Below are 21,907 nucleotides of genomic sequence, written 5' to 3'. Positions count from 1 at the left end.
CACTAAATGTTTTCTCTTGTGTGTTTTTTTAAAACCTGTAGAGGCCTGGAAGATAAACGGCCGATTCCTTAAAATGTTGTTACGAGAACAAAACAAAACGATTAGCAACACCACATGAGGCACACTGGCGTTCAGTCATGGGCTGTCGGCAGACTGACTAGACCCAGAGCGTCTGTGTCTGACGCAGCCTGGAGGCCTACGCGGATTCGGCACCGCGAGCCGTGTTTTAAGGATAAGACTGATTCCAAAGGATGAGAAATAATTGTGTGAGGCAGCGCAGAAATTCTGTCACAGTCGGTGACACTGCAGCCTCAGAGTTTTTAATTCTAAAGCGTTGGCAGCTTCAGTTAAGGGTGCTGCTGGAGCGCTTATGCCCAGTAGACACAGTATTTTTGGAAAAGGGTGTTACCTGAGGAGGAAGAAGAGGCACCTACATAGAAGTTCAATATCAGAGCCCAGTTGGATGAATTCATTGAAGAGTTTAAGAACGTCTGGGACGTAAGAGAAAGGTAACACGAGTAGGGATTCCTCCAGCTCACTGAAGAAGAAAACATACACATTAAAAATGCCACATTTCTTAACATGGTCAATTTTTCAATCTTTTCCCCTACTGTTTTTCCTGCCTGTATTCTTCAATGGCTCTTACCTATTCAGAATTAAATTAAATATTCACCTATATTCTAGATGGTTCTCTCTTTTCAATGTTTTGGTTTTTGTAGTTTAATCTAGTGCATGCATTTCGGTCCATGACACTGTGTCCATTCAGATGCCCAATTTCTCCAAAGCCTTTTGTTGACTATTCCATCTTTATATGATGCTTCTTTGATCATTTATGGAGTCCTTACACTTAATAGAGTCTGTTTCAGGGCTTCTGAGACTGTTTAGAATGATCAATTGATTCTGACAACAATCCTGTACTATTTTGTTCTTGCTAATTTTATAGTTTTTAAATCTAGAATAGATTCTGGTTTTGGTTTTGGTTTGTTTTACTTTTTTGGAACTAGCTCTAGTATCATTTCATCAACCCCAATGAGAAATCTCAAGAGGATTTCAATTGGAATCAAAACCTATAAATTCGTTTAAGAAAAACTAAATCTTTACAACACAGAATCTTCCCATTTGGGAATGCACTGTACCTCCATGAATCTAAATTTTCTTTTACATTTCTCTAGTGAGGTTTCATCATTGTGGTCCTGTTTATTTCTTGTGTGGGATACATACTTACATATTGTGATTTGTTATGAAAAGTGATAACTTTCAGTAGGTCAAACTCACAAGGAAAATCACAAGCAAGAAACATTATTTCAAAAGTATATGACAAGATAATTAAAAATCAGTAAGAGAAACTACTGAAAAGCACAAGAAAGGGAAAGTAACAAAAAGTTCACAGGAAAAAATAAAAATGGCTAACAACTATGATAAAATTTTAACTCTCTTAATAATGAAAAGAAATAAAAAGAATACAGTACAACTTTTTGCCTGTCAAACGGGGAAGAATTTTTTTAAAGCCTGGTAAAAACCAGTATGACAAGCACTCTGGAAAGTAATTCAGCAACATAAACCTTTAAAAAGTTTGTGCCCATTGATCTGTTATTAGACTGCTAGATCTTAAGGAAAATAATTAACGATGACAAAGATTTCATGTAAAGATATTCACTGCAGTCATACTGACAGTAGCCAAAACAAATGCAACATCCAATAGTCATTTGTTCATTGGAGTATTTTGAATCAATTCAATGACATGTTTTTGAAGACTGTTAATTACATGAGCAAATTCTCAGGAAATATTCTGTGAAAAAGGACAGGATACAAAATAGTATACAGTATGATTCCAATTGTGTATGTACACAGAAAATAAGCCAGAGGAAATAAAACAACAAAAATGTTAAGAGTTGGTACTTCCGACTAAATTATAGAGGATTTCATTGCCTACAATGCAAAGTAGCATTTCCCTTCCTTTGTGCTTGAAAGTATCTCCCTTCATATTTTGGGAGGAGCCTCCTAGCTCTACTTCAAATAGAACATTATAATGAATTATTTTCCATCAAAATTTTGACACAGTTAAACCTAGAAGGATGATAACCATCAGTTATAATTTCTATTTGTCTCATGTTTAGATAGGCAATTTGATAAATGTTGTTAGCTGACAAATTGTAATAATTGTGCCCTGGTACTTACCTTGACCTGATTCCTTTAAAAATCTCCAACACATAAGCTGAAGGCTACAAAGGAAGGATAAGAGCATTAGTGAGCCCCTTGACTGGTTTCTACTGAAGCTAACTTCCATCTCCTAAAATCCAGGATGCCTCTCTCTCATACGAGACACGGTGTCCTAAAATGGTGTGACACACATGGAATTTCAGTCGTCAGATCTGGGTCCACGACCCAGCTCTGCCACTTAGCAGCTGTTCCCTTCTATCTACAAGTCCTGACATATCTGTTAAAGGAAGACACCCCGATTCACACAATTACTGTGATCAGTAAGACATGCAAGTACAGTGCTAAGTCACTGGGGATTGCTAGACAAGCACACATTCTCCCGTCACTCCCTCTCTCTCCTTTTTTACCTGACTGTGCCAACTTTTCCTCCCAAACCTTCAATTTCAGTGTTCACTGAGATGAACAGACTCTTCAGAGGGCCTTGCATACTGACCACAAATGCACACTAGGGAATATAAGGATGCCAGGCCAGCCCAACCAAAAAGGACGACTTGGGCATTACACTGAATGTCATTTGAAATATTAATACAAAATACCCCAAGAGGATTCCACCATCCAAGCGAGGTTTTTAACGACAAAGTAATCCCCAGTACCTGTACCTCAAAGCAGAAAGTCCCTTCACCTCCTCTCACCCCTGAGAATAACTTGTGAATAAACAAAGGAAGCCTGATAGACATTCTACTCACGGAGATATTGCCGTAAGCCATCAGGATGGGGTTGGTGGGAAGCGGAACCTACGAAAAATGATTGAATCAAATCATTAAAAAAATGAGACTCAGATAGTGCTTTTTCACAGGCAGGGTGATAATAGTATTTTACATTTCGAAAGGGAAACGAGGGACCCTGAAAACTGTAAAAGTATAAAAGAATTATCAGGCCTTTTGGTTTCCACAGCGCTTATGAATCAGTTTGGGCAAAACATCTCATCTAGAAATCTGAAATGGTTACCCAGCCTCCCAAACCAAACTAGGAGCTTGAGTTTCTACTCACTACAACCGTCATCTCGGTCCACAGTTTCCTGCCCGCCCCTTTGTATTAAGACCAAGCTTCCTCTCTCCAGTTCCTCAATTCCTTCTGATGTTTGAATCAGAAAAAAAATCTGACGTTTATCTCGTTTCCTGATCTGAGTTAATAATAAATTCCAAAACGGTGGTTTTCTTCTCAGGAACTGTCTCTATTTAAAGGGTCTCCCCGAGTATAGCTTAAAGGGCTATCTTACCTCTTTCCCTGCTGCTTTACAAATGGCTCTGTGTTCTTTCATTTTCGCAGTTTCCTCTCGGTATAGCTCAATAGCCTCCATGATCCTCTCCGCCTACACAGATGAGGACAAAGGACAGAAATCACCACAACACATTCCATCATCCCAGGACACTGCAACTGAAGGCCTGATTAGAAAATTACCGAATCGCTTGACTCATTTTAATAAAGATGGCTGACAGAGTGCCAAACAGCATTTAGAGATGTCTTTGGTTTTCCTTTTTTCTCTTCTTTCTAATTTACAGGGAGGAGACGAAGTGTTCTGGATTCAGGTAAAAACGTCCGTGGACACCTGAGTAGGGCAGCTTTCAGGAACATCTGGAAACTGCTTTCAGGAGATCGAGCTTTCCTTTCTACAAACCATGTGCTGCTCAGACAGGTCAGCAACACTCTGTCCTTGGTTTCAAGGAAGGAAATCAGGTTTTGATCTCTATCTATCAATTTAATCAACTTTGTGTCACAAAAGGACTGTTGGGTTGATAAGACTTTTACTAAAAAGTTCAGATCCTATTTTTAAAAAAAAGAAAAATGAGATATTACATTCTGTATCAACTTACTGCTTTGACTGTTTCAATCGTTTTCTTTCCAGTAAAGTAATTTTCACCTTGAGTCTCTCCCGGAACCTGCCAGAAACAGAGAGATCCTTGAACAATATCGGTGACAAGCATTAAAGAGCCACTGCATTAATTGTATATTCATAAAAGAACAGGCATTATTATTTTAGGATCATGATAATAACACTGTTATCCGCTACCATTAACTGAGTGTACTTAATAAGTGCCAGACACCCTTGTTAAGTATTTTGTATGTGTTATAAGAATATCCTGCTCTACAAATGTTTAAAGATAATGCCCAATTTCTCAATTTTTTTTCCTGATTTTTATTTTTATTCTACAGTGAAATAATTCCCTGAAGCCTCCTTATAAAAAACAAACAACAAAAAACGGCCAGAATGACAGTCATTCAATACCAAATCTGGTCAATTATTTGTCCCACAAAATCAGGATATATATAGCGGAATAAAAAGGACTACACAGCTTCTTTCCCATTTCAGCTGGTGATGACTTCAGCGTCTGGCCCCAACTCGAATTCCATTAGAAATTCTTCAGATTATAGTAAATGCTGGCCACATAGTGACAGGGCACAATCTCAGGGCCCGAGAGATTGACTTACTGGTGGTCGGTCTTCTTTGGCCACGCTCTCCTCATATTCTGCTTCCCTTTGCTGCCAAGAGATAAGATAGAAATTAATTGGAAAGAAAGAAACATGGCCTCTATGCGCAGTGAAATGAGACCGAAGTTGCTTCTTTCAAAATGCAACCCCCTAATGGCGTCTGCCTCTGCCTGGTGCTGAAATGGCACCAGCATCTCATGGAGGTCCTGGAACTTGCACTGACTGAGGTGTAACTGCACTAAAAAGGAAACGTCAGCTGGACAGCGTGTCTGACACCCACCAGCATTTGTAAGCAAGGCTCAAGTGCTTACCATCTCCCTTTCTTCCTCAAGAATAAGAGGCTCCCTTGTTCTCTCCCAAAGTCTCAGAGATTTGTCATGGGACGAGGACACCACGTAGTCTCCGTTGGGGCTGACAGCCAAGCACCATATTTCCTGGTGGTGCCCCTGGAGAGAGAGAACCAACCAAAACATTCACAGACTGCTACGTGCTACATTAGTGGGAGACCCACACTCAGTGTTCAAAGTGGCTCCTTGGTGCGGAGCAGGCAGAGCAGGAAGGGGTTACCTCCAGAGTCTGGATGTGTTCAAATCTGTCTGCATCCCACTGCTTAATCTTCCGGTCTTTGCCAGCAGTGAAGAAGAGGTGAGACTTAGGTACAAACTGTAGGTACATCACACTGAAAAGTGAGAGAAGCGTGCATGTGTCATCAAGTGCCACGTTATTCAAGTCTTACACACAGAGCTTTGCATCACTACTTCTTGAGTGTCTCTATAGTTGAAAATTTTAAATGGATGACTGAGAACGCTATGTAACAGACACAGACGCTCAAGCAAAATGGTACCTACAGGTGACTCAAAGGGAACAGACTGCACCTACCTGTCGTCGTGTGCAAAGAGGGACTTGTGACAGTCCCCAAAGTCCAGACCCCAGATTTTCACATTCCTGTCAGCAGAGCCAGTCGCTATCAGGGCTCCGTCCTACGAGGGAGAGAATGAATCATTGATTTTCTGAAACTCTGTAAATTAGATAAAGAAAAGCTAACCAGCATATTCCACCCATTTCTTTCAAAACCATTAAAGTCAAAGCCAACAAAGGAAATTCAGCTCCTACCAAGAGCACCTACTTCTTTGCTTTTACCTACAGACTGACGTAAAGCTTGTTAAGGGAAAGCCAGAACTCGGTGGCTTAACCGTTCTTGTACTGCTGCAGGGCAAGTTGTGCCTCCACGGAGGTGACTACTTCCTCTGTTACACAGACAGGAAAAAGAATCTCTGATCTGTCATAGGATTTCCCAGGAGAGAGGAAGACAAAAAGTGAAGGAAAGAATGAGGCTGGGAAAGAATCTACTAGAATGTTAGGTCCGAGCCTTTTATCTCATGTTCCCTATCACTATTTTTCTTATTCTTCCTGTTTCAATGCCTAATTCAAATGGTTGGCAACATAACAGGAAAATCAGAAATATTTTTAACACCAACTTACTCTGTTAATGCTCTAATCACAGACAGCTGGGGCACTGGGCCCCACAGTGTCACAATGTCACACAGACTCGACATTGTTTTTAAATATATACAGTCACCCCTAATCATAACTAGACAGCGCAAAAAGACGATTTTGGTCAAAAGACAAAGTATACAGTGTGAAAAATACTGTAAATATCCAAATATAAAGCTAAGTTCCTTCTTCCTCACCAATACCATCTTTCAGAACAAAGGGGGGTGCCTTTTTTAAAGTCTTTCATGTTGTAGGGTACTCTACCAATTATAGTATTGTAGCCAACAAAACACTATTTGGGAATTCCACAACAGGGAGTTAGTCATGAGGACTGATTCAGGTATTTGTGAAAATATCCTGAAGGCATTAAAGTAGCATGTTTGAGGAATGATTACAATGTATATTGGTTTATGATTTGGGGACAGAAAGTCATGTACAACAGAAAGAAAAGATAAATATTCTAACATGAAGATATTAAGCCAAGAACTAAGAAAATGCTTTAGGAAAAAAACCAACTTGTTACCGAGACACTATTTACACTTTACTTACATATGAGATGTCCATGCATATAACAGGCAGTTTGTGTCCATACAGTGAGAGGAAAAACTAAAATGTGAAAAAAAGAATACAAATAATTCGTGTGTGTCTATAAAACACAGGCATCACTTACTACACGTGGATCGAAACGACAACTTTAAAAACAGTGCTAACACCTGCTCTGGATTGTTGTCTATCTTTATCTCAAAGACGACGACACCCCTGGCGGCGGCTCGTACAGACCCTGCCTGCCCTAACCAGACCCTGGCAACACAGTGGGACCGGAAGCCGCCTGCCTCAGTCAGACATGGCGCAGATGTTTGCTGGATCTCTCAGCTGACCGGTTTCCCACTGCAGCACCGGTTTCCCACTGTTCCCAGGCCCAGTCCAGTCCTAGCAACTCTCTGGGCGTAGGGCCCAGTAATCTGTATTTTAAAAACAACCCAAACGATCCTGAGATACAGCCAAATGTGGAATCACTGCCCAGGACACCTAGCGATGCCCCTAAACTACTGGCTACAACAGGTTGTCTGAACATACGGACTAGCACCTGTTTTAAGCAAAATCTAGGAACCAAAGGATTCTTTTGAAACTTGAGCTTTCCTAGTGCAGCTATAATGTTTTGATTCACATACCAACTTTGAGAAATACACTACTGGTTGGCACAGTCAAGGTCACTTTATAGTGTCAACCCAAGGCCAGTCAGAAGAAAGAAAACTGCCCCAGGAGTAACCACTACACCTTTAAAGTGTCAACGTAGAAAATTTTCACAGTACAGTCCAGCAGAGACACAGCCAACAGCTTTTGATTGGGGGAGTAACTGACACACAGCACATCTTCATCCAGCTGCAAGGTTCGGGTTTGCTTCACAGAAAGTCTAGCACCACAGAAAGCATCAAGAAAAAAGATTAAAAATGAGTCCTCCACAAAAGCAGGCAGGATCCCCAAAACTCGGGAGCTCAACAGAAACCCACAAGAGTCCATTAGTGGTTCCTCGTTTTCCGTCCACGAAATGGACACAAATCAGCCATGTCTGCTCACCTCTTCTGGGTACTATTTTCATCTTTCACCAACTCAAAATCCCAGAACTTGACCGATTTATCTGCACCACCTGTCACAAAGCCGCGCTGAAAATCAAATGGCATTCCATTAAAAAATATTTTAGTACAGAAACTTTTATAAGAAGACACATCAGAAGAGTGTAAAAGCATTTGTATTTAATGACATGGGATAAGATTTAAGAAAAAAGTGGTTTCTCTCTAACCCTTCTCATGTTCCTCTGGGGCTGCTGCCACGGACCTTATTTGAGAATTCTTAGTTGACACTAATGGAGGCAGGTGACAACTAGCATCAAGTTCTAGTTATACTTATAAAGTTCTAGTTATACTTTTGTTGCTGTATCAGAAAGAAAGACTGGAACATTCTGGGGTTTTTGCTGCACCTAAGAAGGCAACAGTCCAAAGAATTTGCTACTAAGTTGTAAAATAGTTTCACAAATATACAGTGGTCCATCTAAATAAGTTTGTTCAAAGTATCTACCTCAGAAGGGTAGAAATGTATTCCGGCAACGTGTCTGCTTAAAATATGTTTGCAACTGTTTTCCAATATCAAGAAAATTAGTCTCATCACTGGGTAGTGTTAGTGTGAAGCCTACGAACAGTCAGAAAACTAGGTCTCCAGTGTCTAGCTGCCATTTCAGAGGTTTGTAACACAGGAAACAACCTTACAATGATTGTTAGTGTAGCTGTAGAAACAAACACTACCTAGTTTATAAAATCATTGTAAAAATAACTATAAATGACGTAATGATGGATGTGAAAATACTTTGGAAAAAAACCACTCTATAAATGCAAGATGTTATTACTATTTGAATTTTAAATGCCGTCCCGTTCTGACCCCAATGGCATTACCCACTCTAAATTCCAGATTCGTTTTTTTCCAAAAATAATGTCTATTTTCAATGGATGAAGGGTTGCACCTCTGAGAATATTCAAATAAATGGACCAAAATCTCTTAAGGCATTTTCAAAAAACATCTCAAAATGTTCTGAGCGATTGCACCATTACTCTTCATATTAGACGATATGTGACACGGCATCATATGAAACCTCAAAACTAGACAAAACGCAGGCTTTCTGTAAAGAAACCCAGAGAGGAACCTGTTAGGCGGCAGTAAAACCTGTTATGAGAAGTGGGAGTGGTTACCAGAGATGACGGGGGTGGGGAGAGGATGAAGAGGGTAAAAGGGGTCGAATATATGGTGACGAGGGGGAGACTAGATTCTGGGTGGTGACCACACAATGCAATATACAGATGATGTGTGATAGAATTGTATGCTTGATACTTACATAATGGGATTAACCAATGTGACCCCCCCCCCAATCAATTTAATTTAAAAAAACAAGAAGAAGAAATGAGAAACGCAGCCAGAGTCCTAGAGCCCCGGTCTTCACATGTGGTCAGTTACCTGATCTGGAGACAGAGACATGGACCACAAAGCCCCCTCATGCGCATGGACTGTCTCCAGCAGATTTCCTGAGGCCAAGTCATAAAGCTGCAGCTTCCCTGTCTGTGGGAGACACAAACGAGCACAGGTCTAACTAACGAGCACACCGACAGCCGCCATGATTCATGCCCACACCCGTCAGAAAAGATTTCATAACCACGCAGCAACGACATGGCCAACTGCTTGGGAACTGGCCCCCATGTTCCATGCTCGGTACTTCCTACCAGAATAAATGCTGTTAAGCCCCCTACTGACATGCTGCCTGTGGCAGGGCTGCCATGCTGTACACCTATGGACTAGTACGACCCTGGAGTTCAGGAGTCTTGTCACTTTCATCGGTTCCCCAAACTCAAGGGAACTATCATGCCCACAGGCAAATCAGAATAAACATAACAGCCAATGGGAAACCTGAAAACCTTGAAAGGTTAATCGATACTTTAAGTGGACTATCTTCTATGGGAATTGGCTTAACCAACTCTTCTCCATGTAGTTTTGGTTTCCTCTACGATACACGGACAGAAATAACAAGCTACCTATAATGCCAGGGAGGGCAATGAACCTCAAAAAACAAATCACAGTTGCTTAGAAAGAGTCGGCCTTGCTTCTGTTTAGAAGTCTGTACATGTCGTGGCCACAGTGTAGCGTAGCGCACACACAGTGGCAAAGCCTGCTCTTTGCACATGTACTGGAAAGAGTGCAAGGTGAAAGACCTGAGTCCCCGAGTTGCTTCTTTCCAACTCAGCGACTGTTGGGGAATTCATCTTTATGAGCCTGCTTTTTCATTTGTGAGATGGACTTTGTATCACAACCTCTAAGTTGTTGAGATTCAATGAGATCATGGACATAACTTCCTAGCGCACAGGCTGGGGTTGTATTCTAGTCCTACAAGAAGTCCTTGGAACAATCTGCAAGCTGCTTTCCCAACAGCACATAATGGATGTTTGTTGAAAGAATTAATGAAAAATGAGGGAAACTGTTCACTGAAATTTAATGCTCTTTTCTTGACAATGACCCTAAAATCTCTCCAACTTTTTTTACACTTCATACCAGGCAAAACAATATCCACTGTGATACATACGTTTTCTAATAACACAGTCATGTACAGAGGGCATTGGTTTAGGGGGATAACAATGACACCTACTTACGAAGCACTTCTCAACACATTCCACAGATCTAGTCCATCTGATTCTCACTACTATTCATCACTGCTTCTTAAGCTACCACCTTACTTATTAATTTGCTGTAAGCTAGTCTCTGTGCTGAGTGATTTGATACTGGGAGGTAGGATTTTACATCATTTTACATGAGAACAAATGGCTTCCCGAGTTAAGTAACTTGCCCAGAGGTCGCACAACTCGTGAGTGGAAGGAAAAGCGGGGATTCAAATGTAGGCCGACCTTGTGTGAAAGCCGCTGTCAAAAAGCAGGTGTCATTATCCCATCACAGAGATAAGGAAACACGTGAAAGAAGTGATGTGACTTGCTCCAAATTACCCATTTTGTAAAAGGGACACTGAATCCAAATCCATGTCTGCTCATTCCCTCCTGCTTATCTCCCAATCTGACCCGCAGCTGGGAAGGAGGACTTGGTCAGTTTCTTTGTTGAAGGCTTCTACCTGCCAAGCGTGACGCTATGCTACTTACTGTACTTCATCATCCACCTTCTCAAAACGCAACTACATATGTGCTCAAACATGACGCACTAAAGGCCGATCACCAAAACGTAAATCACAGCTCCTGGTCATGACTTTCATTTTCTTCCTCATAATTTGACATGAGGTTTGATTTTTGTAAAAAACAAAGAAAACAAAACTGAAAAAGGCAATGAACAAACACCCTCTCGTGTTATGCAGCTTTAATACATTTTCTGTATGCTAAGAAAGAACCCAGATTTCTCAAACAACTTTAAGAACACTGAATAGAAAAGACCCCCAAATCCAAGAAAACGTCTCGGTTTACCTTTGTGCCTATGACCACCTGCCTGTCACCAGGTACAAAGAATGAGCAAAGGGCATATTCACAGGTCATCGTGCGAATACACTGCAGTGTAGACCTGTGAGGAAGAACAAACAAGTCAGAACCCGCTCCCCCATCACAGAGGTTAGCGTGTGTGCTCCGTACACACTTAGCCACACAAAGTGATTCGTATCACAGAGGAGGAAGCGTGAATAACCCCCCAGCTCAGACCCAATGACAATCCAGGGAGAAAACATGAAATGGCACCTAACTTTGTTTTCTTTGTAGGAGCTTCCCAACCCTAAGGAATGGAGATGTTACAGAAACAAGGCAGAGAAAAGCACCGGCTGGGCTCGAGAGAACCCCTCTGCCCCTACAAGGAAGTGCGTGAGTGCACAGGATTGCAGGTCGCATTAGCCTATTATTATGTCTCTACAAGTAAAATTCATTTTCTCGAACCATACATAGTCATCCATTCAACAAATATAAGTCAAATGCCCACTTCATTCCACAAACATTTACTGAACACCATTCCTAACATCTTTAGGAATGAGATCGATGTTGGTACATCAGGTGCCATGGAGAAACACATGGCGGGGGGAGGGGGTGAGGAGGGCGAGGTGGGGAGGACAGCAGGACTGTCGTGTGATGAGGAGACAGAAGCCTGGAGCTGAGTGATTCCAGGTAGAAAGAGCAGGGAGCACAGAGGCCATGACCCAGGCACTTCCTTGTGTGCAGGGGTGACAGGCCAGTGTGGCGCCCGTGAAGCAGAGGGGTTGGCAGAAAGAGATGAAGGTCTGGAAGGACTTTGGTTTTTCCTTAGAGCAAGACGGAGCTTTCGGAAGTGATATAACTTCCATCGGAAAATGACAGTGGCTGCTGTGTGGAGAAGAGACTACAGAGGGGCAAAGGAGGAGGCAGGGAGACCAGTCGGGAAGCTCCCAGAACAATCCAGATGAGCAGGATGGTGGCAATGCCGGTGAGGAGATGGGGTGGGATTCCGGATTCGTTTTGAAGGTAAAGCTGACAGGATTTGCTAATGGCTTGGACATTGGACACAAGAATCAAGAATGGCGACAGGATTTGGGCTAGAATAACCAGAAGGAAGTAATTATTTACTAAGATGGACAAGTCTGTTGGAAAAGCAGGTGGGAAAACTGTTGAAGAAGGTATAGTTTGGGACACGTAACTATTTGAGATGCCTAATTAGATATTCAAGGGGCGATACAAACAAAGGATTTGGACAAATGAGCCTGACGTTCAGGGAAAGACTAAGGACAGAGATATAAATGTATGTGCCATCGGCACAGAGAAAGCCCCGTGTAGATACCACATAGGGTGAGTACAGACAGAGAAAAGCTCCAGACTCTCCCCTGAAGTATTCCGACATTTAGAGGTCAAAAAGGTAAGAAGGAGCCAGAAAAAGACTGGGAAAAATGAGTCAGAAAAGGAAATAATGAAAATCAAAGAAAGTGTTTCCAAAAGAAAAAGTATCAATTTAAGGAGAGTGTGTCACTGGAAGCTTGTCACTGGATTTAGAGATGATGAGGTAACAAGAGGGGTTTGGTGAAACGGGATAAAAGCTTGAAGGGAGACAGGAGAAGACAGAGTGGAGAGAAGAAATCAAAGGATGGGGTTGACTGAACAGAGATGTGAGGACGACGAGACGGGGTAATTATTTCTTTTAAGATGGGAGACATTAGAGCATATCTGACGCTGATGGGAGTGACCCAACAGAAAAGACAAACTAACGATGCAGAAGGAGGAAAACTGCTGGAAGGGGAGGGGACAAAGAATCCCATATACAAATTGTTATGAACTGGTGAGGAGCCCGTGTGTAGCCATACGAGGCAAGACAGATGACCTGGGTACAGATGCAGCTAAATTGGCAGACGCAATAGGGGCACATGAATGTTTTCTAGATAATTCCATTTCTCCAGTGAATTAAGAAGCAAGATCATCAGCTTAAAGGGGCTAGAGGTGTTTGAGGTTTGGGAAGATAATGGTGTGAAATAGTCATCTAGGAAAGGAAGGAATGAGAAATCACAATAAAATTACTTGAATTTAAAGAGCAGGCAGGATGTTTGTGTGTTTCTCTCTAGCCAAGGACAGCTACAAGCTTCAGACATGGCGTAAGCTTTTATTGTTTATTTATTTATTTTTGCACCAAATTTAAAAAGGCAAGTTTCCCTACTCTAAAGTCCACAGGCCTGTGGTCAGAATACGCTAAAAATGCATTTTGAGGGAATTGTACATAAGGCCGTCAGAAACTGGTAACTAGCCATCAAGAGTAGTAAACACGAATTTAAAGGGAAGAAACTACTACTGGGTAAAGCTACGGAAAGTACCATTTCACACACCTGTTCCAAATCTTAATGGAATCAGCTGCTGCTGAAAGGACAGCAATATTGTCCGAGCTGAACGCCAAAGTCCGCACGTCACTGCGATGACCCCCCAGGGTAACTCTGCTGGTCCTGACAGGCTGGGGAGTGGGCGCGGACGGAGTCAGTGAATATAATTCCACCATGTTGTTTTGAAGCAGGAAGACAGCCTTCAAATCCCCTTGGGGTGAATGGATCAGGTCAAAGGATCTGCAAGAGAAAATACTCATAAAGGTTCCAGCTACCACCTTAGCTCCGAAGGTTAAGATTATGTAGGTGAGAGGCCTTGTGTGTCCTCAATCTATAGGAAGTATGAACAAGTATAAAGAATTTTACATACAGAGTGTGCTGAGTATTGGACAGCAGTTGAGTACAGGCTTTTAAGTCAAAGAAACAGGCTTAGATACTGGATCTGACACAGATCTTGGTTTTTCTGTTTGTTTGTTTTTCCTGTTATTCCTACCCTGCCATCTTGAACCTAAATCTATCTTGGGTTTTGTTTTTTGTTTTGTTTTTGTGGGTTCTTTTTTTTTTTGTATTTTTTATAAGTGACTTTAAATCCTTTCAGAATATGGGGTATCCATTTCTTTTTAATTGGCAGTAGGAAAGCATCGTAAACAAGTCCATGAAAAGTTATTATAATAGAACAAATACGAGATGATGAGTCAGTGGGGCCCCGGGAGTCCCACAGTCACTGTTTCCAATGATAGATTTGCATAGACATTTACAAATAGTGTGAACAAGCCAGTACACTTCGTAGCTTACCATTTCTATAACACTTCAGACACTTCACTTACTACACTTTTACTCACTTGATTTTGGCAGAGGTTTTGATATTAGTCACTCGTTGGATTTCATCTTGCAGCGTCATTTCAACATGGACTTCGAGGTCTTCCTCCTCCCCTTTGGAAGAATTTAATCTGGAGGAAAAGAATGTCTGTCATGCTATCACTTTTCCATCAGAAGCTGTGCTATTACTTCAGTCAAGTTCTGGCTCTGAGACCAACAACCTGTGTCATCGTGGGAGAGTCTCTTTCCCACACAGGATTACCACGAGAATTAAACAATGGAGTGTATGTAGAAATGCTTTGTGACCTCGTGGCCAAAGAATTATTTCATTTAATGGGTTCCCTCAGTAAACGGATTCTGAATGCAAAAGCCCATAAAATTTCCTGGGACAAGGTCTTTGAAATTCAAACTATTCCACTGAAATGTTCTTGGTAAATTTTTCTAACATCAGGACTTTTTAGAAAATCCATTAGCCTCCACTTATCAGCCCAACCACGTCAAATAAACCAGAGGTCTCAAAAGATATGCCAAGTCGGACGACTTTTTAATTCTTTGAGACTTGATACATTTCAACCATTAAGGAAACGACTTCTATTATAATGACCTATTTCAAGGTTATATTGCCCCCAAACTTCAATTATTTAACTGACCGACCAGTCTTTCTACTGCCAGTCCCAAAGGTTAGCATTATGCAACCCAGCTTCCTTCTGTATAAGCTACTGTGATCGGAGAGACACTGCTAGCCTCTGAGAATTAAATCTTTTTTTAAAAAAATCTGTATAGTGTTTCTAGTTCTGTGTGGCTCTGAGTTCAAGATGCAGAAACACGCTAATTATGAAGCTGTACAAATGAGTAGAAATTTAAAACTCAGACGACTGGCACAGCACAAAATCTCCTCTAGCTTTTAACAGTAATTGGTAATGGAGTTAAGTATTTCCTTAAAGAAGCCGTAGTTTTTCTAGAGTGCCACGTGGCCCACCCAGGATACTTGACTAGTAGTAAACACTAAGAAAACACACTTTGCTTTCTTCCTAGCTTTCTTCATCTTCTTATCCATTTTCTTCTGAATTTCCTCTTTGGAAAGAATACAAAACACTTCTAGCACAGAATCAGTTCCCTAGAAAGACAAAAGGTTGATGTAAGTTCAGGGCGGGCAATTTGTAAGTCAGCTTTTTCTCAGTGAGGACTAAATCCTACCACGTCTTTTTCTTCCCTCACTAGTTGTATTTCCTTGGCCAACTTCATCTCTCTGGGTTTACTGTCTCATCTGTGAAGTGGAGAGACCACGTCCTACTTACAGCATTGCTCCGAAGAATAAATTAGAGTTTATGCTTTCAAATTGCTTAGAAAGCAAGCATTTAATCAATGGCTGCTAATAATAAGAACAACAGTAATTATTATTGTTGTTATGCTAATGGAACGGAGCATTGGAGGTCCCCGCAATACCACAGAATGAATTCTTAACAGGACCAAAGGAAAACTCATCTCCGTACTGAGTATGACAGAGCGCATTTCTGGAAGGCACAGCCTCGTGCCTGCTATTTCCGCCTGGCTGGTACTCACGTGGCAAGCAAGCATCCTGCCTGTCCTGTCCACGGCGAGATTCACAACTCTGTCCCTTCCTTCCCGCATTATGGAACCAGCTTTTCTGCATGTCAGGATGCGCTGCAGAAGCAGCAGGAGAGAAGATGCAGGTGAGTTAAACGTAAGTTTCATCATACCCGAGAAGGTCTGATGCCAAGAAATGCAGGTGACAAAGACGGTCCCCAAAGTGATGATGAGAATTGCAAATGGAGCTACAATTGTCATTTTCCCCACCGCTCAACTCAGTGAAAGATAAGAAACAAAAATTAATCACATCCTCGGGAGCTTCGTCCGTCTCGAGGGGGCCCTCCTCAGCTTCACGTGTGTCCTGTATTCCAGGGGAAGAGCCTTTGATTTTCTTGGGCTCTGGTTCCTCTAGGTCTTCAATCTGTTTTGTGAAAAATGGAAAAGGAAAAGCTGAAATAATGTGTTCCAGGAGGTGACTTTGAGCCCCAATGTCTTAGAAACCTGTCCTTAGGGCCACTGATTAACTTCCATTTAAGTGATCTCTCTGATCGAGTCTCTTCAGTGGTGGGATATTTATCAGAATATATAAAAAATGGGCTACATCAAATGCAAACGAAACATTGTCCACTATACCAGCTCAAATAACTTCCCACAGCATGACGACTACTGTTGAGTGACAAGATGACAAAATAATGACCGACTCTTCATTGACTTTAAAACCTTATTTTAGAGGCAAAGATTCAAATTGGCATGAAGAATTGCAAAGGCGTTGCAAGAAAGGTTACATTTTCTCCTTAAATAAAGGGAAGATAATCCCTAGATTTGCTGGTGTATCAGCCAGTTTGATGGGTTTCTAGAACCCATCAAACTGGCTACTGATACACCAGCAAAACTCCAGCTAAACCTGAGGTCCATAACCTTTTGTCCTCACAAAAGGAAGAAAAGGGGAATCTGAGAGTTAATCATCTTCTCAGAATACACATATTTATAAACACACAAATTTTACATAGATTTTTCTTTAAGGGGAAAGGGCCACAGATATTCTGAAGTCCAATCCAGAACACCCAAAGGCCCAGGAGTATCACGCTAAGAATCCCACAGACTAGAACACTAGCATTAGCAGAAGCTGTAAGTCTCAAGCCATCCTGCTTCCAAGCTCAAATCAATGAGGACAACAGAGAAACATAACTAGTTTAGAGGTAGCATGTTGTCAATGTGGTCAAATTCCTTCTATGTGAAGTACTCAATAATCACATGTGATTCTAAATTCAGTCAGCCTACAAAACTGATAAAACACGACAGGTAACTGGGCACATGATCAGAAGAAAGTAATTACCTCTTGCAGGTAGGCTATGTCCCAAGCCCTCAGTTCACTGTCTGAAGCCCCAGTGATGAGTCGCTTTTCTTCTGACACCAGAACCAACCCCCACACCTACAGAGTATAAGAAGATTCAAACAATAGGATTTTTAAGAGACTCCAGGATGTATGACGTGACATTCCAGTAAGCTGTGGTAAAATCTCTTTGGCATTTGCAAAATCTAATATGAAGGCAACCCTTTCAACACACACTTAAGAGAAGTCCCACTTTTAGAAAGAAAAAATGCCTGTGGTAGAACTGTTGTTTATGCGATAACCAGAAGTTTCTCTGCCATTTCCTATCCTTACATTAGAGAATGGCTGTTCAGCATAAATCCTAGCTAGAATCCATTCAAATGATGACTTTAAGTCTGACACTTCTTTGCCTCACAAATCAAAGGTGCTCCAGTCACGTCTACTGCCTAATTTTCAGCTTCATCCATCTAAGAACTAAACAATAAAAATAGCGGTACTGCTGCAAATCCATAGTCAAAGAATCTAACTTGCTTTTCCCCCTCATTAACTCCAGGTATGTGCTTCTGAAAGCCTGGTGTGAACAAAGCACAGAGGGTGCAAAGTTGTACAGCATCCCCTGGTGTCTACGGAACAGATCTACGCTCAGGTAACTGTTGTATTGGCTAGAATCTGCTGTTTACGTGTCACCGGCCAGGCACGGTACACACACTATTGGAGGGTACACTCCCTCCAATCAAAAAGGTGAACACTTAGGATTTTAAAATAATGAAGCTCGTATTCACAAATCAAAGGTGCTCCAGTCATGTGCCAGTCAAGGGCCAGGGGAGAAAACCTTCTCCTTTTCGCCTTGCTGTTCCTTCCCTGGGCCCACGGGCCTACACGTACCTCTGTCCTGTGGCCAACCACTGTTTTGAAGCAGTGCTGGGTATCAAGATCCCACCATTTTACCATGGTGTCTTTCCCACTGAAAGAAGAAAGAGAGGGAAAAAAAAAATATTAGGAAGAATCACTGACCAGGGAGATAAAGTCTCATTTGGTACCTTAAAAAGATAACATACAGCGAGAATGTCTAATGCTACTATTCTCCCTGACCTTTCTTTTAGAAAGCAAAGGTCCTGAACTCTCTCCGTGGTTCTTCTTAGGTTGAAAAATAAAATGTTTCACCTGTAAGCACCAAAATAACTTTGACTTCAGAGTGAGAAAGAACACAGAGCTTGACCTGTCGCCATCATGTCCATCATCAAAGCACCAGCATTCTCTCACACCGTCTAACACAGAAACTTCTCAGACCTCTCCTGGTCCGTCTCCCATGTCCACCTCGTCCCTATGTCCTCTTTTGGGTCGTTGAGGCTTGTCCTTTCATTTCTGTACCTAAACCTGAATTTCAGTCCTACTGCCTGAATTATTTTAAGAGCTTCTCATCTGGTCTCTTTGTCTACTCCTGTTCCCTCACCGGTTCCATTACACTACTGTCAGATAGTCTCAACATTCTGAGTTCACACTGTCAGATAATGTCAATTTTCTGAGTTCACACTGTCAGATAATGTCAATTTTCTGAGTTCACACTGTCAGATAATGTCAATTTTCTGAGTTCACACTGTCAGATAATGTCAATTTTCTGAGTTCACACTGTCAGATAATGTCAATTTTCTGAGTTCACACTAGCTCAAGGTTCTCTACAGAATCAAAGTCGGGCTCTTCGGTACCATTCTCAAAATGTCCCACAAACCATTTCATAGTCTCCTACCAATGGGCTCTGCTCTCCCTTCTCAATGCCCCTTCCCTGCTTCTTCATTTATGTAAACCTAACGCAATCCTCCTTCATGACCAAAGTGGAAGCAAACAACAAAAACCATTGTTCAAGTCTTTCCTACGTAATCGTACCTCATGATGTTAGTCCCTTTCCTACGTATTCCCTACATTATAATGTGTATATCTGAGTGGAACTGTAGAGTCATTCTCACAGAATCTGTGTCATCCGAACAAGACACACTTCTGTCCCTGCATCCTGTCCCCAGGAACAAATCTCCCGCTGGCACAGCATTAGCGTTTCCTGCAGAACCTGACTGATTACCCTGGTCCTTCTGGTTACTGCCCAGCAAACCTTAGGATCCCAAACTTTTCTGGGTGGCCATTACTTCGGAATGATAATTATTATATTAGGTTGAACCATAAGAAATTGCTGAAATATGGCCTATCATTTTTGACATACACAAACGGAAATTTCAAACGACTCAACCTACTAGGTGTTCAGGAAGGCCCAAATATGGAGCACATCTGCTCTCAAAAGGCGGGCTACATCAAACATGATACTCACTTCTCCCACTGCTTCGTATTCTGCTTTCCTGACTTTCTAAGGAACCAGAAACTGGACAACTCATTCTATAGAAGGCATGTCAGGAGGTTAAGGAACATGAAAAAGCTGATATCAGGGGAAACGAATGACAAATCAGAAAACGGAATATTAAAAATGCTATAAATAACTCTGGATAGCTTCCATGACAGTGTTTGGGAGGGGAGGGAAGGAGAGAGGAAAGCAGAGAGCAGAAGAGGAAACTAGCACGTGAGCTTGAGTATAGTGGGGAGAAATGAGTAAGGAATGAAGCAAATGCCCTTTAAAACCCTCCCCGACGAATCCACCTAGAAAAGAAATGGAAACAAAACTGTTACTTCTTTACCTACTAACTAGCAGATTCTTTTCTCGTAAAAACAATGCTTGTGTGACGGCGTCCTTGTGTCCCTTTAGACGATAGAGGCCACTTTCATTGATCACATCCCACACAATAATATCTGTGTCCTAAAGGGATCATATAATACAGAAGATTTTCTTTACCACATAAGGCCTAACTTGACAAACAATAGAATATAATATTTTTATTACAAATTTGACAGACACATGTTCCTTGGAGAAAATCTGAAAAGTGTACAGAAAAGTACAGAAGAGATAAACACCAGTTAATTCTGTCATCCAGATATAATCACCATACATATCTTGTTCTATAATGTCCCAGTCGTTATATATACATCCAGATCCAGGTTGATATTTTCCTATTCAAAAACTGAGACGATGCTATTCAGATCATTTTAAAACCCTCCCCCCTTTTCTTCATTTAATGTATTTCAATTTTTCTATGTCCTCCCAGGTTATTCTCATTTTCAATGGTCATATAATAATCAGTCCTAAGGATACACTGTAATTTATTTAATTTCTTTTTTCTATTTTAGCCATTTATGTACTTTCCAATTTTCTATTATATATATCTGGAAATGAACATTCTTGGACATAAATCTTTGTATATATCTCAGAATAAACACTAAAAAGGAAAATTCTTGGGTTAAAAGGTATTTCTATTTTTAAAGTTTGCAATTCACACCATCAAGGTGATGTCCAAAAAGACGACACCCATCTATAGGTCCAGCAGGGTATGTATGACAAGGCAAGTTTGTTCATCCGCTCAGCTCTGGGTATTACCAGTTTCTCAAACACCACTGCCAATTTCACAAGTTCAAAATGCTGTCTCAATATTTATTTGATGTCCATTTCTGAATGCCAGTGAGGAATTCTATCCAAGCTATATGGCAATTACTGGCCTTCTGTGCCTCTTTTGCACTGCCAGGTAATGACTTTCATCTACCTTTGGGTTGTTTACTTGATTGTAAGTTATTTAAAGATGAATGATAGTAATCCTTCTTTTTGATATTGAACATATTAAATATTTTCCCTTTTTATTGTCCTTTAACTTGTTTTTTTCCCCATTTTATTGAGAAATAATTGACATACATGAATGTAAGTTTCAAGCATACAGCATGATGGTTTGATGTACATACATTGTGAAATGATTACCATCTTCTCACACAGATACAATAAAAAGAAAAAAGGAAAAATATTTTTCTTTTTGTGATGAGCACTCTTAGGATTTACTCTCTTAACTTTTCTTATATATTTTTTTCATGTGCAAGTGTTTTAAATTTAAGTATTCAAATCTATTGACCTTTTTTTCCTTTATAGTTTTTGTCTTTGCTGATATGCTTGAAGTACTTTTCCCCCTTGATTTCAGGTAAGTTTTTATTTACATTATCTTCTGGTTTACTTACAATATCACTCTCTAATTTTAAGTGTAATCTGTGGCTCATTTTAGTATATGGCATGAGGTAAAGCTTCAACTTAATTTAAAACTTCTTCCCACATAGTTAGCTAATAGTCTAACTACCATTTTGTAAGTAATCCATCATTTTTCTACTCATCGGAAATATCATCTCTAAAATATACTGATTAAGAAACTGGAAGTGGATTTGTTTCTGGGACTCTCATTAATGGGTTGCAATAATCTATCTATTTTGTTTTGATACCAGATGAACAGAACGTGTCTTAAATTATGCCTTCAAAGTGCATTTCAGTATCTGCAACTTCTTAAAAAATTCTCTGAAAACAAAATTGAAACCCTCCTTTATTATTCTTCTTTACCAAAATTCTGGTGTTTTTTATTCATTTGTTTTTCCATACAGGCTTTTAAATTATTTGATCATGATCTAAAAAGAAATAGCAAAAAAACTTTTGGGATATTATTTAAATTGCTTTTAATATATAAATTAATTAGCATCTTTTCAATACTTTGTCTTCCCATTCAAGAACATGGTTTGTGTCTCTATTCAAGTCGTCCATTAACATTCTTCAGTAAAGTTTCATAGTATTTTTCTGTCTATTACTTAAC

General features: G+C 40.7%; 2 protein-coding genes across 6 annotated transcripts in view; one reads left to right on the top strand and one right to left on the bottom strand.

Annotated features, from left to right (window-relative positions):
• SPAG17 (sperm associated antigen 17) overlaps nt 1-3,673 on the top strand; it is a 163,016-nt gene extending 159,343 nt beyond the window's left edge. For all 4 annotated transcript variants that reach the window (XR_016021765.1, XM_088799522.1, XM_088799521.1 and 1 more), the window contains one exon: nt 3,490-3,673. The gene's annotated coding sequence lies outside the window, so the exon portion shown is untranslated. The remainder of the gene's footprint in view (nt 1-3,489) is intronic.
• The window catches only part of WDR3 (WD repeat domain 3), a 28,470-nt gene that overhangs the window by 1,492 nt on the left and 5,071 nt on the right, over nt 1-21,907 (bottom strand). For both annotated transcript variants that reach the window (XM_019730598.3, XM_088799523.1), the window contains exons 4-25: nt 19,874-19,992; nt 18,081-18,159; nt 17,199-17,294; nt 16,170-16,283; nt 15,875-15,976; nt 15,331-15,428; nt 14,335-14,442; nt 13,502-13,732; nt 11,145-11,238; nt 9,148-9,249; nt 7,723-7,808; nt 7,423-7,558; nt 6,694-6,750; nt 5,530-5,630; nt 5,218-5,329; nt 4,962-5,096; nt 4,651-4,701; nt 4,035-4,100; nt 3,440-3,532; nt 2,907-2,954; nt 2,179-2,222; nt 410-538 (exon numbers count right to left, since the gene is read on the bottom strand). In XM_019730598.3, the coding sequence (XP_019586157.3) occupies nt 410-538; nt 2,179-2,222; nt 2,907-2,954; nt 3,440-3,532; nt 4,035-4,100; nt 4,651-4,701; nt 4,962-5,096; nt 5,218-5,329; nt 5,530-5,630; nt 6,694-6,750; nt 7,423-7,558; nt 7,723-7,808; nt 9,148-9,249; nt 11,145-11,238; nt 13,502-13,732; nt 14,335-14,442; nt 15,331-15,428; nt 15,875-15,976; nt 16,170-16,283; nt 17,199-17,294; nt 18,081-18,159; nt 19,874-19,992 (2,201 nt within the window). The remainder of the gene's footprint in view (nt 1-409; nt 539-2,178; nt 2,223-2,906; nt 2,955-3,439; nt 3,533-4,034; nt 4,101-4,650; nt 4,702-4,961; nt 5,097-5,217; nt 5,330-5,529; nt 5,631-6,693; nt 6,751-7,422; nt 7,559-7,722; nt 7,809-9,147; nt 9,250-11,144; nt 11,239-13,501; nt 13,733-14,334; nt 14,443-15,330; nt 15,429-15,874; nt 15,977-16,169; nt 16,284-17,198; nt 17,295-18,080; nt 18,160-19,873; nt 19,993-21,907) is intronic.

This window comes from Rhinolophus sinicus, chromosome 7, assembly GCF_057876585.1.
Source record: "Rhinolophus sinicus isolate RSI-liver-muscle chromosome 7, RSI-T2T, whole genome shotgun sequence".
NCBI classification, from domain to species: domain Eukaryota; kingdom Metazoa; phylum Chordata; class Mammalia; order Chiroptera; family Rhinolophidae; genus Rhinolophus; species Rhinolophus sinicus.
This window is presented reverse-complemented; position numbering and strand designations above follow the sequence as displayed.